Source organism: Oncorhynchus kisutch, unplaced genomic scaffold (genome assembly GCF_002021735.2).
Source record: "Oncorhynchus kisutch isolate 150728-3 unplaced genomic scaffold, Okis_V2 scaffold915, whole genome shotgun sequence".
NCBI lineage: Eukaryota > Metazoa > Chordata > Actinopteri > Salmoniformes > Salmonidae > Oncorhynchus > Oncorhynchus kisutch.
In genome coordinates, this window is record NW_022262860.1 from 32,501 (window position 1) to 49,823 (window position 17,323).

The 17,323-nt window shown below is 47.0% G+C and overlaps 1 protein-coding gene across 1 annotated transcript in view; it reads right to left on the bottom strand.

Annotated features, from left to right (window-relative positions):
• The window catches only part of LOC109877320 (collagen alpha-1(XIX) chain), a 180,759-nt gene that overhangs the window by 29,703 nt on the left and 133,733 nt on the right, over nucleotides 1-17,323 (bottom strand). The window contains exons 27-28 of the mRNA XM_031817027.1: nucleotides 17,198-17,251; nucleotides 11,420-11,500 (exon numbers count right to left, since the gene is read on the bottom strand). Coding sequence (XP_031672887.1) covers nucleotides 11,420-11,500; nucleotides 17,198-17,251 — 135 coding nt within the window. The remainder of the gene's footprint in view (nucleotides 1-11,419; nucleotides 11,501-17,197; nucleotides 17,252-17,323) is intronic.

Consider the following 17,323-nt stretch of genomic DNA (forward strand, 5'->3'; position numbering starts at 1 on the left):
GGGTACCAGTACTGAGTCATGATAACATGTCTATATACAAGGGGTACTAGTACTGAGTCATGATAACGTGTCTATATACAAGGGGTACCAGTACTGAGTCATGATAACATGTCTATACTGTCTGCAAGTGGTACCAGTACTGAGTCATGATAACATGTCTATATGCAAGGGGTACCCGTACTGAGTCATGATAACATGTCTATATACAAGGGGTACTAGTACTGAGTCATGATAACGTGTCTATATACAAGGGGTACCAGTACTGAGTCATGATAACGTGTCTATATACAAGGGGTACCAGTACTGAGTCATGATAACGTGTCTATATACAAGGGGTACCAGTACTGAGTCATGATAACGTGTCTATATACAAGGGGTACCAGTACTGAGTCATGATAAGATGTCTATACTGTCTACAAGGGGTACCAGTACTGAGTCATGATAACATGTCTATATACAAGGGGTACCAGTACTGAGTCATGATAACATGTCTATAGACAAGGGGTACCAGTACTGAGTCATGATAAGATGTCTATATACAAGGGGTACCAGTACTGAGTCATGATAACATGTCTATAGACAAGGGGTACCAGTACTGAGTAATGATAACTTGTTTATATACAAGGGGTACCAGTACTGAGTCATGATAACATGTCTATATACAAGGGGTACCAGTACTGAGTCATGATAACATGTCTATAGACAAGGGGTACCAGTACTGAGTAATGATAACTTGTTTATATACAAGGGGTACCAGTACTGAGTAATGATAACTTGTCTGTATACAAGGGGTACCAGTACTGAGTCATGTTAACTTGGTTATATACAAGGGGTACTAGTACTGAGTAATGATAACTTGGTTATATACAAGGGGTACCAGTACTGAGTCATGATAACATGTCTATATACAAGGGGTACCAATACTGAGTCATGATAACATGTCTATAGACAAGGGGTACCAATACTGCGTCATTATAACATGGTTATATACAAGGGGTACCAGTACTGAGTCATGATAACGTGTCTATATACAAGGGGTACCAGTACTGAGTCATGATAAGATGTCTATACTGTCTACAAGGGGTACCAGTACTGAGTCATGATAACATGTCTATATACAAGGGGTACCAGTACTGAGTCATGATAACATGTCTATAGACAAGGGGTACCAGTACTGAGTCATGATAAGATGTCTATATACAAGGGGTACCAGTACTGAGTCATGATAACTTGTCTATAGACAAGGGGTACCAGTACTGAGTAATGATAACTTGTTTATATACAAGGGGTACCAGTACTGAGTCATGATACCATGTCTATATACAAGGGGTACCAGTACTGAGTCATGATAACATGTCTATAGACAAGGGGTACCAGTACTGAGTAATGATAACTTGTTTATATACAAGGGGTACCAGTACTGAGTAATGATAACTTGTCTATATACAAGGGGTACCAGTACTGAGTCATGTTAACTTGGTTATATACAAGGGGTACTAGTACTGAGTAATGATAACTTGGTTATATACAAGGGGTACCAGTACTGAGTCATGATAACATGTCTATATACAAGGGGTACCAATACTGAGTCATGATAACATGTCTATAGACAAGGGGTACCAGTACTGAGTCATGATAACTTGGACATATACAAGGGGTACCAGCACTGAGTCATGATAACGTGTCTATATACAAGGGGTACTAGTACTGAGTCATGATAACGTGTCTATATACAAGGGGTACCAGTACTGAGTCATGATAACGTGTCTATACTGTCTGCAAGGGGTACCAGTACTGAGTCATGATAACGTGTCTATACTGTCTGAAAGGGGTACCAGTGCTGAGTCATGTAAACATGTCTATACTGTCTGCAAGTGGTACCAGTACTGAGTCATGATAACTTGGATATATACAAGGGCTACCAGTACTGAGTAATGATAACTTGGCTATATACAAGGGGTACCAGTACTGAGTCATGATAACATGTCTATACTGTCTGCAAGTGGTACCAGTACTGAGTCATGATAACTTGGATATATACAAGGGCTACCAGTACTGAGTAATGATAACTTGGCTATATACAAGGGGTACCAGTACTGAGTCATGATAACATGTCTATACTGTCTGCAAGGGGTACCAGTACTGAGTCATGATAACATGTCTATACTGTCTGCAAGGGGTACCAGTACTGAGTCATGATAACGTGTCTATACTGTCTGCAAGTGGTACCAGTACTGAGTCATGATAACTTGGATATATACAAGGGCTACCAGTACTGAGTAATGATAACTTGGCTATATACAAGGGGTACCAGTACTGAGTAATGATAACTTGGACATATACAAGGGGTACCAGCACTGAGTAATGATAACTTGGACATATTCAAGGGGTGCCAGTACTGAGTAATGATAACTTGGCTATATACAAGGGCTACCAGTACTGAGTAATGATAACGTGTCTATATACAAGGGGTACTAGTACTGAGTCATGATAACGTGTCTATATACAAGGGGTACCAGTACTGAGTAATGATAACGTGTCTATATACAAGGGGTACTAGTACTGAGTCATGATAACGTGTCTATATACAAGGGGTACCAGTACTGAGTCATGATAACGTGTCTATACTGTCTGCAAGGGGTACCAGTACTGAGTCATGATAACGTGTCTATACTGTCTGAAAGGGGTACCAGTGCTGAGTCATGTAAACATGTCTATACTGTCTGCAAGTGGTACCAGTACTGAGTCATGATAACTTGGATATATACAAGGGCTACCAGTACTGAGTAATGATAACTTGGCTATATACAAGGGGTACCAGTACTGAGTCATGATAACATGTCTATACTGTCTGCAAGTGGTACCAGTACTGAGTCATGATAACTTGGATATATACAAGGGCTACCAGTACTGAGTAATGATAACTTGGCTATATACAAGGGGTACCAGTACTGAGTCATGATAACATGTCTATACTGTCTGCAAGGGGTACCAGTACTGAGTCATGATAACATGTCTATACTGTCTGCAAGGGGTACCAGTACTGAGTCATGATAACGTGTCTATACTGTCTGCAAGTGGTACCAGTACTGAGTCATGATAACTTGGATATATACAAGGGCTACCAGTACTGAGTAATGATAACTTGGCTATATACAAGGGGTACCAGTACTGAGTAATGATAACTTGGACATATACAAGGGGTACCAGCACTGAGTAATGATAACTTGGACATATTCAAGGGGTGCCAGTACTGAGTAATGATAACTTGGCTATATACAAGGGCTACCAGTACTGAGTAATGATAACGTGTCTATATACAAGGGGTACTAGTACTGAGTCATGATAACGTGTCTATATACAAGGGGTACCAGTACTGAGTAATGATAACGTGTCTATATACAAGGGGTACCAGTACTGAGTCATGATAACGTGTCTATATACAAGGGGTACCAGTACTGAGTCATGATAACGTGTCTATATACAAGGGGTACTAGTACTGAGTAATGATAACTTGGCTATATACAAGGGGTACCAGTACTGAGTCATGATAACGTGTCTATATACAAGGGGTACTAGTACTGAGTCATGATAACGTGTCTATATACAAGGGGTACTAGTACTGAGTCATGATAACATGGTTATATACAAGGGGTGCCAGTACTGAGTCATGATAACGTGGTTATATACAAGGGGTACTAGTACTGAGTCATGATAACATGGTTATATACAAGGGGTACTAGTACTGAGTCATGATAACGTGTCTATATACAAGGGGTACTAGTACTGAGTCATGATAACGTGTCTATATACAAGGGGTACTAGTACTGAGTCATGATAACGTGTCTATATACAAGGGGTACCAGTACTGAGTAATGATAACGTGGTTATATACAAGGGGTACCAGTACTGAGTAATGATAACTTGGTTATATACAAGGGGTACTAGTACTGAGTAATGATAACTTGGACATATACAAGGGGTACTAGTACTGAGTAATGATAACTTGGACATATACAAGGGGTACTAGTACTGAGTAATGATAACTTGGACATATGTAGTTATGTAGTCATTGAGGTAGATATGTACATGTAGTTAGAGATAAATAGTAAAGTAGGACTAAATAACAAAGTATCCATGTAGGAAAGTTCAAACAAGCCAAACAATTAATCTACTGCAAATCACACATCAGAAATTCACTTTGAGAACAAGACAGTGTGTCTCCCAGCAGCACAGCTACAGCCTGTGTGAGACTTCAATGGGAATGTACCTCCATCTACACAGGGCAAACAGCAGGAACACTTCATTTCACCACGAGCCTTGTGTTCAATACTCTCCTACAACATGTTTTAACAGTGTCTACGTTGTGAAGTGAGACCCATAATGCTCTGCTGCTGACACACACAGAAGTCCAGGGATGTCTCCCAAATAACACCCTATTCCCTATATAGTGCCCTATGGGTCCTGGTCAAAAATGATGCAGTATAAAGGGAATAGGGTGCCATTCTGGACGCAGCCTTGATTGGGATCGGGGATAAGCATTATTTACAGTACACCCCCTTGATGGAAAATGGATTTCTGTGTTCAGCATGCATTAGTGCTCCAACTAAGTCCTGCATTGCACAATGTAAATCAGCCATCTGAAACTTTGCTTCATGCTAATGCTGCAGTTCTGAAATAAAGCTCCCCCACATTTTAAGAAGTGTTCAGAGGACAAATAAAAATAAAGTTGGATGAACCCAAATAACCTGTGTTACTCTGGTTTTACTTCCTCAAGGGTGTAGCTGTGTGTCATTTGAATTGGCACTGAACTCTCTCTCTCTCTCTCTCTCTCTCTCTCTCTCTCTCTCTCTCTCTCCTTAATTCATCCATCCACCCCCCCCCCCCCCCCTCCATCACAGCCCTCCTCAACTACTCACAGGCCGTGTCCCCAAATCTGGCTTGCCCACTACTTACTTAAACTGCATACTGTGTAGTACTAATAATACAAAATGCTATTTAGAATACACTGGTTAGTAACAATGAATGCAGTAACAACAAACATCAGCATACTAGGCTCCTCCTACTGAGACTGTGCCATCTAAAGTTCCCTGCTGGGAACGTAATGTTGTGTTTTTGCGTTGACATTGATGGATGAATTACTATTATGTTACACAAAGATACATAACATACATTTTTCTAAACTAATCCAATCTGTTAGTTGGACTTATTGCACCCATTACTGAGCTGTTGTTCCAGTTTAGATGGTTATTTATTCTTCTGTTTAACCCTGCCAGTCAATTAGAAACCATGTTGTTGTGAGTGAAGAACACTTCCAGTTGTTGGATATCCCCACTCTGCCTGGATTCCAATAGGATTCAAACATCACTTTGCAAGCCAGCATGAGTCCAAAACACAGCAAAGGCTGGTCACCAGCAAACACAGTGAAGTAATCATGAAAACACAGTGAAGGCACCATGAAAACACAGTGAAGGCTGGTCACCAGCAAACACAGTGAAGGCACCATGAAAACAGAGTGAAGGCACCATGAAAACACAGTGAAGGCACCATGAAAACAGAGTGAAGGCACCATGAAAACACAGTGAAGACACCATGAAAACACAGTGAAAGTGAACCTCTCTGTATCCCTCCATCCTTCCCTCTGTATCCCTCCATCCTTCCCTCTCTACATTCCTCCGTCCTTCCCTCTCTATATCCCTCCATCCTTCCCTCTCTATATCCCTCCATCCTTCCCTCTCTACATCCCTCCATCCTTCCCTCTCTATATCCCTCCATCCTTCCCTCTGTATCCCTCCATCCTTCCCTCTCTACATCCCTCCATCCTTCCCTCTCTACATCCCTCCATCCTTCCCTCTGTATCCCTCCATCCTTCCCTCTCTACATCCCTCCATACTTCCCTCTCTATATCCCTCCATCCTTCCCTCTCTACATCCCTCCATCCTTCGCTCTCTATATCTCTCCATCCTTCCCTCTCTACATCCCTCCATCCTTCCCTCTGTACATCCCTCCATCCTTCCCTCTCTACATCCCTCCATCCTTCCCTCTGTATCCTTCCATCCTTCCCTCTCTACATCCCTCCATCCTTCCCTCTGTATCCCTCCATCCTTCCCTCTCTACATCCCTCCATCCTTCCCTCTCTACATCCCTCCATCCTTCCCTCTCTACATCCCTCCATCCTTCCCTCTCTATATCCCTCCATCCTTCCCTCTCTACATCCCTCCATCCTTCCCTCTCTACATCCCTCCATCCTTCCCTCTCTACATCCCTCCATCCTTCCCTCTGTATCCCTCCATCCTTCCCTCTCTACATCCCTCCATCCTTCCCTCTCTACATCCCTCCATCCTTCCCTCTCTATATCCCTCCATCCTTCCCTCTCTACATCCCTCCATCCTTCCCTCTCTACATCCCTCCATCCTTCCCTCTCTACATCCCTCCATCCTTTCCTCTCTACATCCCTCCATCCTTCCCTCTCTACATCCCTCCATCCTTCCCTCTCTACATCCCTCCATCCTTCCCTCTCTACATCCCTCCATCCTTCCCTCTCTATATCCCTCCATCCTTCCCTCTGTATCCCTCCATCCTTCCCTCTCTATATCCCTCCATCCTGCCCTCCTCCACACTTGTTTACCTACTCACTTTCTTAGAGACATTCCTCTCCCTGACACCATTAACATGCAAACATCTCTCTTATTACTCTGCTCTACCGAGCACATTAGCTCTTAATGTGTGTGTGTGTGTTTGTGTGCGCTCCGACCTAATGAGTAGTTCCACTGTCATGCTTAATGTTCAGTTTAGCACCTTCCATGTAGAAACAAACATTATTGCCCTAGCCTAACCTGAGAGCTGGCACCCTATTCCCTACATAGTGCACTACTTTTGACCAGGGCTTTGGAACAGCTTTAGGGAACAGGGTGCAATTCAGAACTCATACCTATACTGCTAGCTGATATCTGCCATCACTGCTTGGGCTTGTACCATGCATAACGCAGAAAACCTGGGTTCAAATGTTTTTTGAACTCATATGGAAAATACTTACTTTGTGCTTGACTGAGAATGCTCTGCTTAATGGACCCAGTAGAATAGTTCCAATATTATAAACCCCACCCATGTGGCAATCGAGGTAGGCTGGAGCAAACTCTCTAAAAATGTGAATGATTTCAAATAGTATTTGAACCCAGGTCTGAAACACAGTCAAGTCAACCAACACATCTTGACTGTTAAGGTCTGCTACTAGCTCGTACTGCAGGTGCTGTGCATAGACAGATAACTAGCTGGTACTGCAGGTGCCGTGTCTGTACAGGTAACTAGCTGGTACTGCAGGTGCTGTGTCTGTACAGGTAACTAGCTGGTACTGCAGGTGCTGTGTCTGTACAGGTAACTAGCTGGTACAGCAGGTGCTGTGTCTGTACAGGTAACTAGCAGGTACTACAGGTGCTGTGTCTGTACAGGTAACTAGCTGGTACTGCAGGTGCCGTGTCTGTACAGGTAACTAGCTGGTAATGCAGGTGCTGTGTCTGTACAGGTAACTAGCTGGTACTGCAGCTGCTGTGTCTGTACAGGTAACTAGCTGGTACTACAGGTGCTGTGTCTGTACAGGTAACTAGCTGGTACTACAGGTGCTGTGTCTGTACAGGTAACTAGCTGGTAATACAGGTGCTGTGTCTGTACAGGTAACTAGCTGGTACTACAGGTGCTGTGTCTGTACAGGTAACTAGCTGGTACTGCAGGTGCCGTGTCTGTACAGGTAACTAGCTGGTACTGCAGGTGCTGTGTCTGTACAGGTAACTAGCTGGTACTGCAGGTGCTGTGTCTGTACAGGTAACTAGCTGGTACTACAGGTGCTGTGTCTGTACAGGTAACTAGCTGGTACTACAGGTGCTGTGTCTGTACAGGTAACTAGCTGGTACTGCAGGTGCTGTGTCTGTAAAGGTAACTGGCTGGTACTGCAGGTGCTGTGTCTGTACAGGTAACTAGCTGGTACTACAAGTGCCATGTCTGTACAGGTAACTAGCTGGTACTGCAGGTGCTGTGTCTGTACAGGTAACTAGCTGGTACTACAGGTGCTGTGTCTGTACAGGTAACTAGCTGGTACTACAGGTGCTGTGTCTGTACAGGTAACTGGCTGGTACTGCAGGTGCTGTGTCTGTACAGGTAACTAGCTGGTACTGCAGGTGCTGTGTCTGTACAGGTAACTAGCTGGTACTACAGGTGCTGTGTCTGTACAGGTAACTAGCTGGTACTGCAGGTGCTGTGTCTGTACAGGTAACTGGCTGGTACTACAGGTGCTGTGTCTGTACAGGTAACTAGCTGGTACTGCAGGTGCTGCGTCTGTACAGGTAACTAGCTGGTACTACAGGTGCTGTGTCTGTACAGGTAACTAGCTGGTACTGCAGGTGCTGTGTCTGTACAGGTAACTAGCTGGTACTGCAGGTGCCGTGTCTGTACAGGTAACTAGCTGGTACTGCAGGTGCTGTGTCTGTACAGGTAACTAGCTGGTACTGCAGGTGCTGTGTCTGTACAGGTAACTAGCTGGTACTACAGGTGCTGTGTCTGTACAGGTAACTAGCTGGTACTACAGGTGCTGTGTCTGTACAGGTAACTAGCTGGTACTACAGGTGCTGTGTCTGTACAGGTAACTAGCTGGTACTACAGGTGCTGTGTCTGTACAGGTAACTAGCTGGTACTGCAGGTGCTGTGTCTGTACAGGTAACTAGCTGGTACTGCAGGTGCTGTGTCTGTACAGGTAACTAGCTGGTACTACAGGTGCTGTGTCTGTACAGGTAACTAGCTGGTACTACAGGTGCTGTGTCTGTACAGGTAACTAGCTGGTACTGCAGGTGCTGTGTCTGTAAAGGTAACTGGCTGGTACTGCAGGTGCTGTGTCTGTACAGGTAACTAGCTGGTACTACAGGTGCCGTGTCTGTACAGGTAACTAGCTGGTACTGCAGGTGTTGTGTCTGTACAGGTAACTAGCTGGTACTACAGGTGCTGTGTCTGTACAGGTAACTAGCTGGTACTACAGGTGCTGTGTCTGTACAGGTAACTGGCTGGTACTGCAGGTGCTGTGTCTGTACAGGTAACTAGCTGGTACTGCAGGTGCTGTGTCTGTACAGGTAACTAGCTGGTACTACAGGTGCTGTGTCTGTACAGGTAACTAGCTGGTACTGCAGGTGCTGTGTCTGTACAGGTAACTGGCTGGTACTACAGGTGCTGTGTCTGTACAGGTAACTAGCTGGTACTGCAGGTGCTGTGTCTGTACAGGTAACTAGCTGGTACTGCAGGTGCTGTGTCTGTACAGGTAACTAGCTGGTACTGCAGGTGCTGTGTCTGTACAGGTAACTAGCTGGTACTGCAGGTGCCGTGTCTGTACAGGTAACTAGCTGGTACTGCAGGTGCTGTGTCTGTACAGGTAACTAGCTGGTACTGCAGGTGCTGTGTCTGTACAGGTAACTAGCTGGTACTGCAGGTGCTGTGTCTGTACAGGTAACTAGCTGGTACTGCAGGTGCTGTGTCTGTACAGGTAACTAGCTGGTACTGCAGGTGCTGTGTCTGTAAAGGTAACTAGCTGGTACTGCAGGTGCCGTGTCTGTACAGGTAACTAGCTGGTACTGCAGGTGCCGTGTCTGTACAGGTAACTAGCTGGTACTGCAGGTGCTGTGTCTGTACAGGTAACTAGCTGGTACTGCAGGTGCTGTGTCTGTACAGGTAACTAGCTGGTACTACAGGTGCTGTGTCTGTACAGGTAACTAGCTGGTACTACAGGTGCTGTGCATAGACGGATAACTAGCTGGTACTGCAGGTGCTGTGTCTGTACAGGTAACTAGCTGGTACTACAGGTGCCGTGTCTGTACAGGTAACTAGCTGGTACAGCAGGTGCTGTGTCTGTACAGGTATCTAGCTGGTACTGCAGGTGCTGTGTCTGTACAGGTAACTAGCTGGTACTGCAGGTGCTGTGTCTGTACAGGTAACTAGCTGGTACTGCAGGTGCTGTGTCTGTACAGGTAACTAGCTGGTACTGCAGGTGCTGTGTCTGTACAGGTAACTAGCTGGTACTGCAGGTGCCGTGTCTGTACAGGTAACTAGCTGGTACTGCAGGTGCTGTATAACGAAACAAATAAAGGAAACAGTTGAGTAAATGAGTGGCTGCTTCCACACAGGTGTTGTTCAGGTGTTGTTAATTAGGCAATTAACATCCCATCATGCTTAGGGTCATGTATAAAAATGCCCAGTTGCTCATTATTTTGGCTACCATGGCTAGAAATGTCTTTGAAAGAGGGGTTTCAAAGGAGCATTTTTTAAAGTGTGTGTGTGTGTGTGTGTCAGTAACCGGACCTCATCCCAATTGAACACTTATGGGAGATTCTGGAGCGGCACCTGAGACAGCGTTTCCCACCAACTTCAACAAAACACCAAATGATGGAATTTCTGGTTGAAGAATGTTGTGGGATCCTCCAAAATCATTTCCGCCACGATGCCAAGGTGCATTAAAGCTGTTCTGGCTCACGGTGGCCCAACACCCTATTAAGACTCTTTATGTTGGCGTTTCCTTCATTTGGGTAGTTCCCTGCATGTAATGAACACTTCTAAATGCAAAGCCGGGTCCACAAAGCAGTCTGCTGACAGCTTTAAGCCTCAGAACGGGGGTGGAGAGGCCATTACCGTGGCTGGTGTCACTGACGCTGGATTACTTACTAGCACTGCATCTGCATGATGTCAGGGCTGTGCTACGACAGGCACGCCTCTCAGTCAACATGTTTGCTGCTGTCGTCGCAGCTGTTTCTAGCTGATCTACTACTCTGTGTGTGAGTGTGTGTATATGTGTGTGTTTATGTGTGTCTGTTTGTGTGTGTCTGTTTGTGTGTGTGTGTGTGTTTGTGTGTGTGTGTGTGTGTCTGTTTGTGTGTGTGTGTGTGTCTGTTTGTGTGTGTCTGTTTGTGTGTGTGTGTGTGTGTTTGCTGCTGTCGTCGCAGCTGTTTCTAGCTGATCTACTACTCTGTGTGTATGTGTGTGTGTGTGTGTGTGTGTGTGTGTGTGTGTTTGTGTGTGTCTGTTTGTGTGTGTGTTTGTGTGTGTGTTTGTGTGTGTGTGTGTGTTTGTGTGTGTGTGTGTGTGTGTGTCTGTTTGTGAGATCAGGTGTCCAGTGATGACTGATTACCATGCACTGAATTCCAAAGTGATATACTAATCTACTGTGTGTGTGTGTGTGTGTGTGTGTGTGTGTGTGTGTGTGTGTGTGTGTGTGTGTGTGTGTGTGTGTGTGTGTGTGGATAAGGCCAAAACAAGCCAATAAGGCCAAAACAAGCCAAAACAAGCCGATCAGATAGTGATAACAGTGTCTCTCTGCGTCCCAAATGGGACCCTATTCCATACTGTAGTGCACTACTTTGACCGGAGCCCTATGAGTTCTCAGCAAACTCACCAGATGTTCAGCTACTGGCTCTCCAGGCTCTCCCTTGGGTCCAGGCAGGCCCTGGGGTCCCATCACATCTCCAGAGTCCCCCTAGGGAGAGAGATAGACAGACAGTCATCTCTACAGTACAGGGGGTGACTCTGAGTGACTGATGGGCCGTGTCATCTCTACAGTACAGGGGGTGACTCTAATTGACTGATGTTCACACGCAGATCAGGAATGGGTGTAGGAGGGGGGTGAGGCTGGTGAGGCAGGTGGGAGTCAGGAGGGGAAAGCGGGGGCATCTGTCACCCCACTTCACTATGAATGACACACATAGTGGGGGAGGTAGGGGGGGGGGAGTCAGAGGCTAAAGCTGAGGATATCTGTCACCCCACTTCATTATGAATGACACACACAGTGTGGGAGGTAGGGGGGGGGGGGGGAGTCAGAGGCTAAAGCTGAGGATATCTGTCACCCCACTTCACTATGAATGACACACACAGTGTGGGAGGTAGGGGGGGGGGAGTCAGAGGCTAAAGCTGAGGATATCTGTCACCCCACTTCACTATGAATGACACACACAGTGTGGGAGGTGGTGGGGGGGGGGGCGTCAGAGGCTAAAGCTGAGGATATCTGTCAACTCACTTCACTATGAATGACACACACAGTGTGGGAGGTAGGGGGGGGGGGGGGAGTCAGAGGCTAAAGCTGAGGATATCTGTCACCCCACTTCACTATGAATGACACACACAGTGTGGGAGGTAGGGGGGGGGGGAGTCAGAGGCTAAAGCTGAGGATATCTGTCAACTCACTTCACTATGAATGACACATACAGTGTGGGAGGTAGGGGGGGGGGAGTCAGAGGCTAAAGCTGAGGATATCTGTCACCCCACTTCACTATGAATGACACACACAGTGTGGGAGGTAGGGGGGGGGGGCGTCAGAGGCTAAAGCTGAGGATATCTGTCACCCCACTTCACTATGAATGACACACACAGTGTGGGAGGTAGGGGGGGGGGGAGTCAGAGGCTAAAGCTGAGGATATCTGTCACCTCACTTCACTATGAATGACACACACAGTGTGGGAGGTAGGGGGGGGGGGGGGGAGTCAGAGGCTAAAGCTGAGGTTATCTGTCACCCCACTTCACTATGAATGACACACACAGTGTGGGAGGTAGGGGGGGGGGGGGAGTCAGAGGCTAAAGCTGAGGATATCTGTCACCTCACTTCACTATGAATGACACACACAGTGTGGGAGGTAGGGGGGGGGGAGTCAGAGGCTAAAGCTGAGGATATCTGTCACCCCACTTCACTATGAATGACACACACAGTGTGGGAGGTAGGGGGGGGGGGGGGCGTCAGAGGCTAAAGCTGAGGATATCTGTCACCCCACTTCACTATGAATGACACACACAGTGTGGGAGGTAGGGGGGGGGGAGTCAGAGGCTAAAGCTGAGGATATCTGTCACCCCACTTCACTATGAATGACACACACAGTGTGGGAGGTGGGGGGGGGGGGGCGTCAGAGGCTAAAGCTGAGGATATCTGTCAACTCACTTCACTATGAATGACACACACAGTGTGGGAGGTAGGGGGGGGGGGGGGGAGTCAGAGGCTAAAGCTGAGGATATCTGTCACCCCACTTCACTATGAATGACACACACAGTGTGGGAGGTAGGGGGGGGGGGGGAGTCAGAGGCTAAAGCTGAGGATATCTGTCAACTCACTTCACTATGAATGACACACACAGTGTGGGAGGTAGGGGGGGGGGAGTCAGAGGCTAAAGCTGAGGATATCTGTCACCCCACTTCACTATGAATGACACACACAGTGTGGGAGGTAGGGGGGGGGGGGCGTCAGAGGCTAAAGCTGAGGATATCTGTCACCCCACTTCACTATGAATGACACACACAGTGTGGGAGGTAGGGGGGGGGGGAGTCAGAGGCTAAAGCTGAGGATATCTGTCACCTCACTTCACTATGAATGACACACACAGTGTGGGAGGTAGGGGGGGGGGGGGAGTCAGAGGCTAAAGCTGAGGTTATCTGTCACCCCACTTCACTATGAATGACACACACAGTGTGGGAGGTAGGGGGGGGGGGGGGAGTCAGAGGCTAAAGCTGAGGATATCTGTCACCTCACTTCACTATGAATGACACACACAGTGTGGGAGGTAGGGGGGGGGGGAGTCAGAGGCTAAAGCTGAGGATATCTGTCACCCCACTTCACTATGAATGACACACACAGTGTGGGAGGTAGGGGGGGGGGGGGGCGTCAGAGGCTAAAGCTGAGGATATCTGTCACCCCACTTCACTATGAATGACACACACAGTGTGGGAGGTAGGGGGGGGGGGGAGTCAGAGGCTAAAGCTGAGGATATCTGTCACCTCACTTCACTATGAATGACACACACAGTGTGGGAGGTAGGGGGGGGGGGGGAGTCAGAGGCTAAAGCTGAGGATATCTGTCACCCCACTGGAATCATTTCACACAACAACAGGGGTTAATTAGGTAATTACACCCCAAAACAATATTATTGTATTGTTTTCATTAGTCCACAGCGTGTTTGTGTTTGTGAGGAAACAGACCCGGCAGTATTTTATAAACTGTAGCATGCAGCCTTGTAAGAGATGCCTAATCACTTGTGTCTGTCTGTAGCATGCAGCCTTGTCAGAGATGCCTAATCACTTGTGTCTGTCTGTAGCATGCAGCCGTGTCAGAGATGCCTAACCACTTGTGTCTGTCTGTAGCATGCAGCCTTGTCAGAGATGCCTAACCACTTGTGTCTGTCTGTAGCATGCAGCCTTGTCAGAGATGCCTAACCACTTGTGTCTGTCTATAGCATGCAGCCTTGTCAGAGATGCCTAACCACTTGTGTCTGTCTGTAGCATGCAGCCTTGTAAGAGATGCCTAACCACTTGTGTCTGTCTATAGCATGCAGCCGTGTCAGAGATGCCTAACCACTTGTGTCTGTCTGTAGCATGCAGCCTTGTCAGAGATGCCTAACCACTTGTGTCTGTCTGTAGCATGCAGCCTTGTAAGAGATGCCTAACCACTTGTGTCTGTCTGTAGCATGCAGCCTTGTAAGAGATGCCTAACCACGTGTGTCTGTCTGTAGCATGCAGCCTTGTAAGAGATGCCTAACCACGTGTGTCTGTCTGTAGCATGCAGCCTTGTAAGAGATGCCTAACCACGTGTGTCTGTCTGTAGCATGCAGCCTTGTAAGAGATGCCTAACCACGTGTGTCTGTCTGTAGCATGCAGCCCTGTAAGAGATGCCTAACCACGTGTGTCTGTCTGTAGCATGCAGCCTTGTAAGAGATGCCTAACCACGTGTGTCTGTCTGTAGCATGCAGCCCTGTAAGAGATGCCTAACCACGTGTGTCTGTCTGTAGCATGCAGCCTTGTAAGAGATGCCTAACCACTTGTGTCTGTCTGTAGCATGCAGCCTTGTCAGAGATGCCTAACCACTTGTGTCTGTCTGTAGCATGCAGCCTTGTAAGAGATGCCTAACCACTTGTGTCTGTCTGTAGCATGCAGCCTTGTAAGAGATGCCTAACCACTTGTGTCTGTCTGTAGCATGCAGCCTTGTAAGAGATGCCTAACCACTTGTGTCTGTCTATAGCATGCAGCCTTGTCAGAGATGCCTAACCACTTGTGTCTGTCTGTAGCATGCAGCCTTGTCAGAGATGCCTAACCACTTGTGTCTGTCTATAGCATGCAGCCTTGTCAGAGATGCCTAACCACTTGTGTCTGTCTGTAGCATGCAGCCTTGTCAGAGATGCCTAACCACTTGTGTCTGTCTGTAGCATGCAGCCTTGTAAGAGATGCCTAACCACTTGTGTCTGTCTGTAGCATGCAGCCTTGTAAGAGATGCCTAACCACTTGTGTCTGTCTGTAGCATGCAGCCTTGTCAGAGATGCCTAACCACTTGTGTCTGTCTGTAGCATGCAGCCTTGTCAGAGATGCCTAACCACTTGTGTCTGTCTATAGCATGCAGCCCTGTCAGAGATGCCTAACCACTTGTGTCTGTCTGTAGCATGCAGCCTTGTCAGAGATGCCTAACCACTTGTGTCTGTCTGTAGCATGCAGCCTTGTCAGAGATGCCTAACCACTTGTGTCTGTCTGTAGCATGCAGCCTTGTCAGAGATGCCTAACCACTTGTGTCTGTCTGTAGCATGCAGCCTTGTCAGAGATGCCTAACCACTTGTGTCTGTCTGTAGCATGCAGCCTTGTAAGAGATGCCTAACCACTTGTGTCTGTCTGTAGCATGCAGCCTTGTCAGAGATGCCTAACCACTTGTGTCTGTCTGTAGCATGCAGCCTTGTCAGAGATGCCTAACCACTTGTGTCTGTCTGTAGCATGCAGCCTTGTAAGAGATGCCTAACCACTTGTGTCTGTCTGTAGCATGCAGCCTTGTCAGAGATGCCTAACCACTTGTGTCTGTCTGTAGCATGCAGCCTTGTAAGAGATGCCTAACCACTTGTGTCTGTCTGTAGCATGCAGCCTTGTCAGAGATGCCTAACCACTTGTGTCTGTCTGTAGCATGCAGCCTTGTCAGAGATGCCTAACCACTTGTGTCTGTCTGTAGCATGCAGCCTTGTAAGAGATGCCTAACCACTTGTGTCTGTCTGTAGCATGCAGCCTTGTCAGAGATGCCTAACCACTTGTGTCTGTCTATAGCATGCAGCCTTGTAAGAGATGCCTAACCACTTGTGTCTGTCTATAGCATGCAGCCTTGTCAGAGATGCCTAACCACTGGTGTCTGTCTATAGCATGCAGCCCTGTCAGAGATGCCTAACCACTTGTGTCTGTCTGTAGCATGCAGCCTTGTCAGAGATGCCTAACCACTTGTGTCTGTCTGTAGCATGCAGCCTTGTCAGAGATGCCTAACCACTTGTGTCTGTCTATAGCATGCAGCCTTGTAAGAGATGCCTAACCACTTGTGTCTGTCTGTAGCATGCAGCCTTGTCAGAGATGCCTAACCACTTGTGTCTGTCTGTAGCATGCAGCCTTGTCAGAGATGCCTAACCACTTGTGTCTGTCTATAGCATGCAGCCTTGTAAGAGATGCCTAACCACTTGTGTCTGTCTGTAGCATGCAGCCTTGTCAGAGATGCCTAACCACTTGTGTCTGTCTATAGCATGCAGCCTTGTCAGAGATGCCTAACCACTTGTGTCTGTCTGTAGCATGCAGCCTTGTCAGAGATGCCTAACCACTTGTGTCTGTCTGTAGCATGCAGCCTTGTCAGAGATGCCTAACCACTTGTGTCTGTCTGTAGCATGCAGCCTTGTCAGAGATGGGTGTGTGTGTATAGGCCACGATAGAGCTGAGCTCACCATGCACAGTCTACAGGACTATACCCCAGTATGACCACTTAATACAGACTATACCCCAGTATAACCCCTTAATACAGGCTATACCCCAGTATAACCCCTTAATACAGACTATACCCCAGTATGACCACTTAATACAGACTATACCCAGTCTAACCCCTTAATACAGACTATACCCAGTCTAACCCCTTAATACAGACTATACCCCAGTATAACCACTTAACACAGGCTATACCCCAGTATAACCACTTAATACAGACTATACCCCAGTATAAACACTTAACACAGGCTATACCCCAGTATAACCCCTTAATACAGGCTATACCCCAGTATAACCCCTTAAAACAGGAAGGTAGTGGCTATCCAATCTGATAGTCGTGCATCATCCTCTACGGTGATGGTGAAACATCTGTCTAATGTCTGCCTGCAGGTCTGTTCTTAAAGGTGTAAGACTTGATTTGAAGCTCTACCTTGTTTCCTTTCAGACCGTCTCTACCAGGTGATCCCTGGTCCCCCGACAATCCCTAGAAACAGAGGACAGAACAGAGACACATCTGTCAACCAGGTCTTCACACACACACACACACACACACACA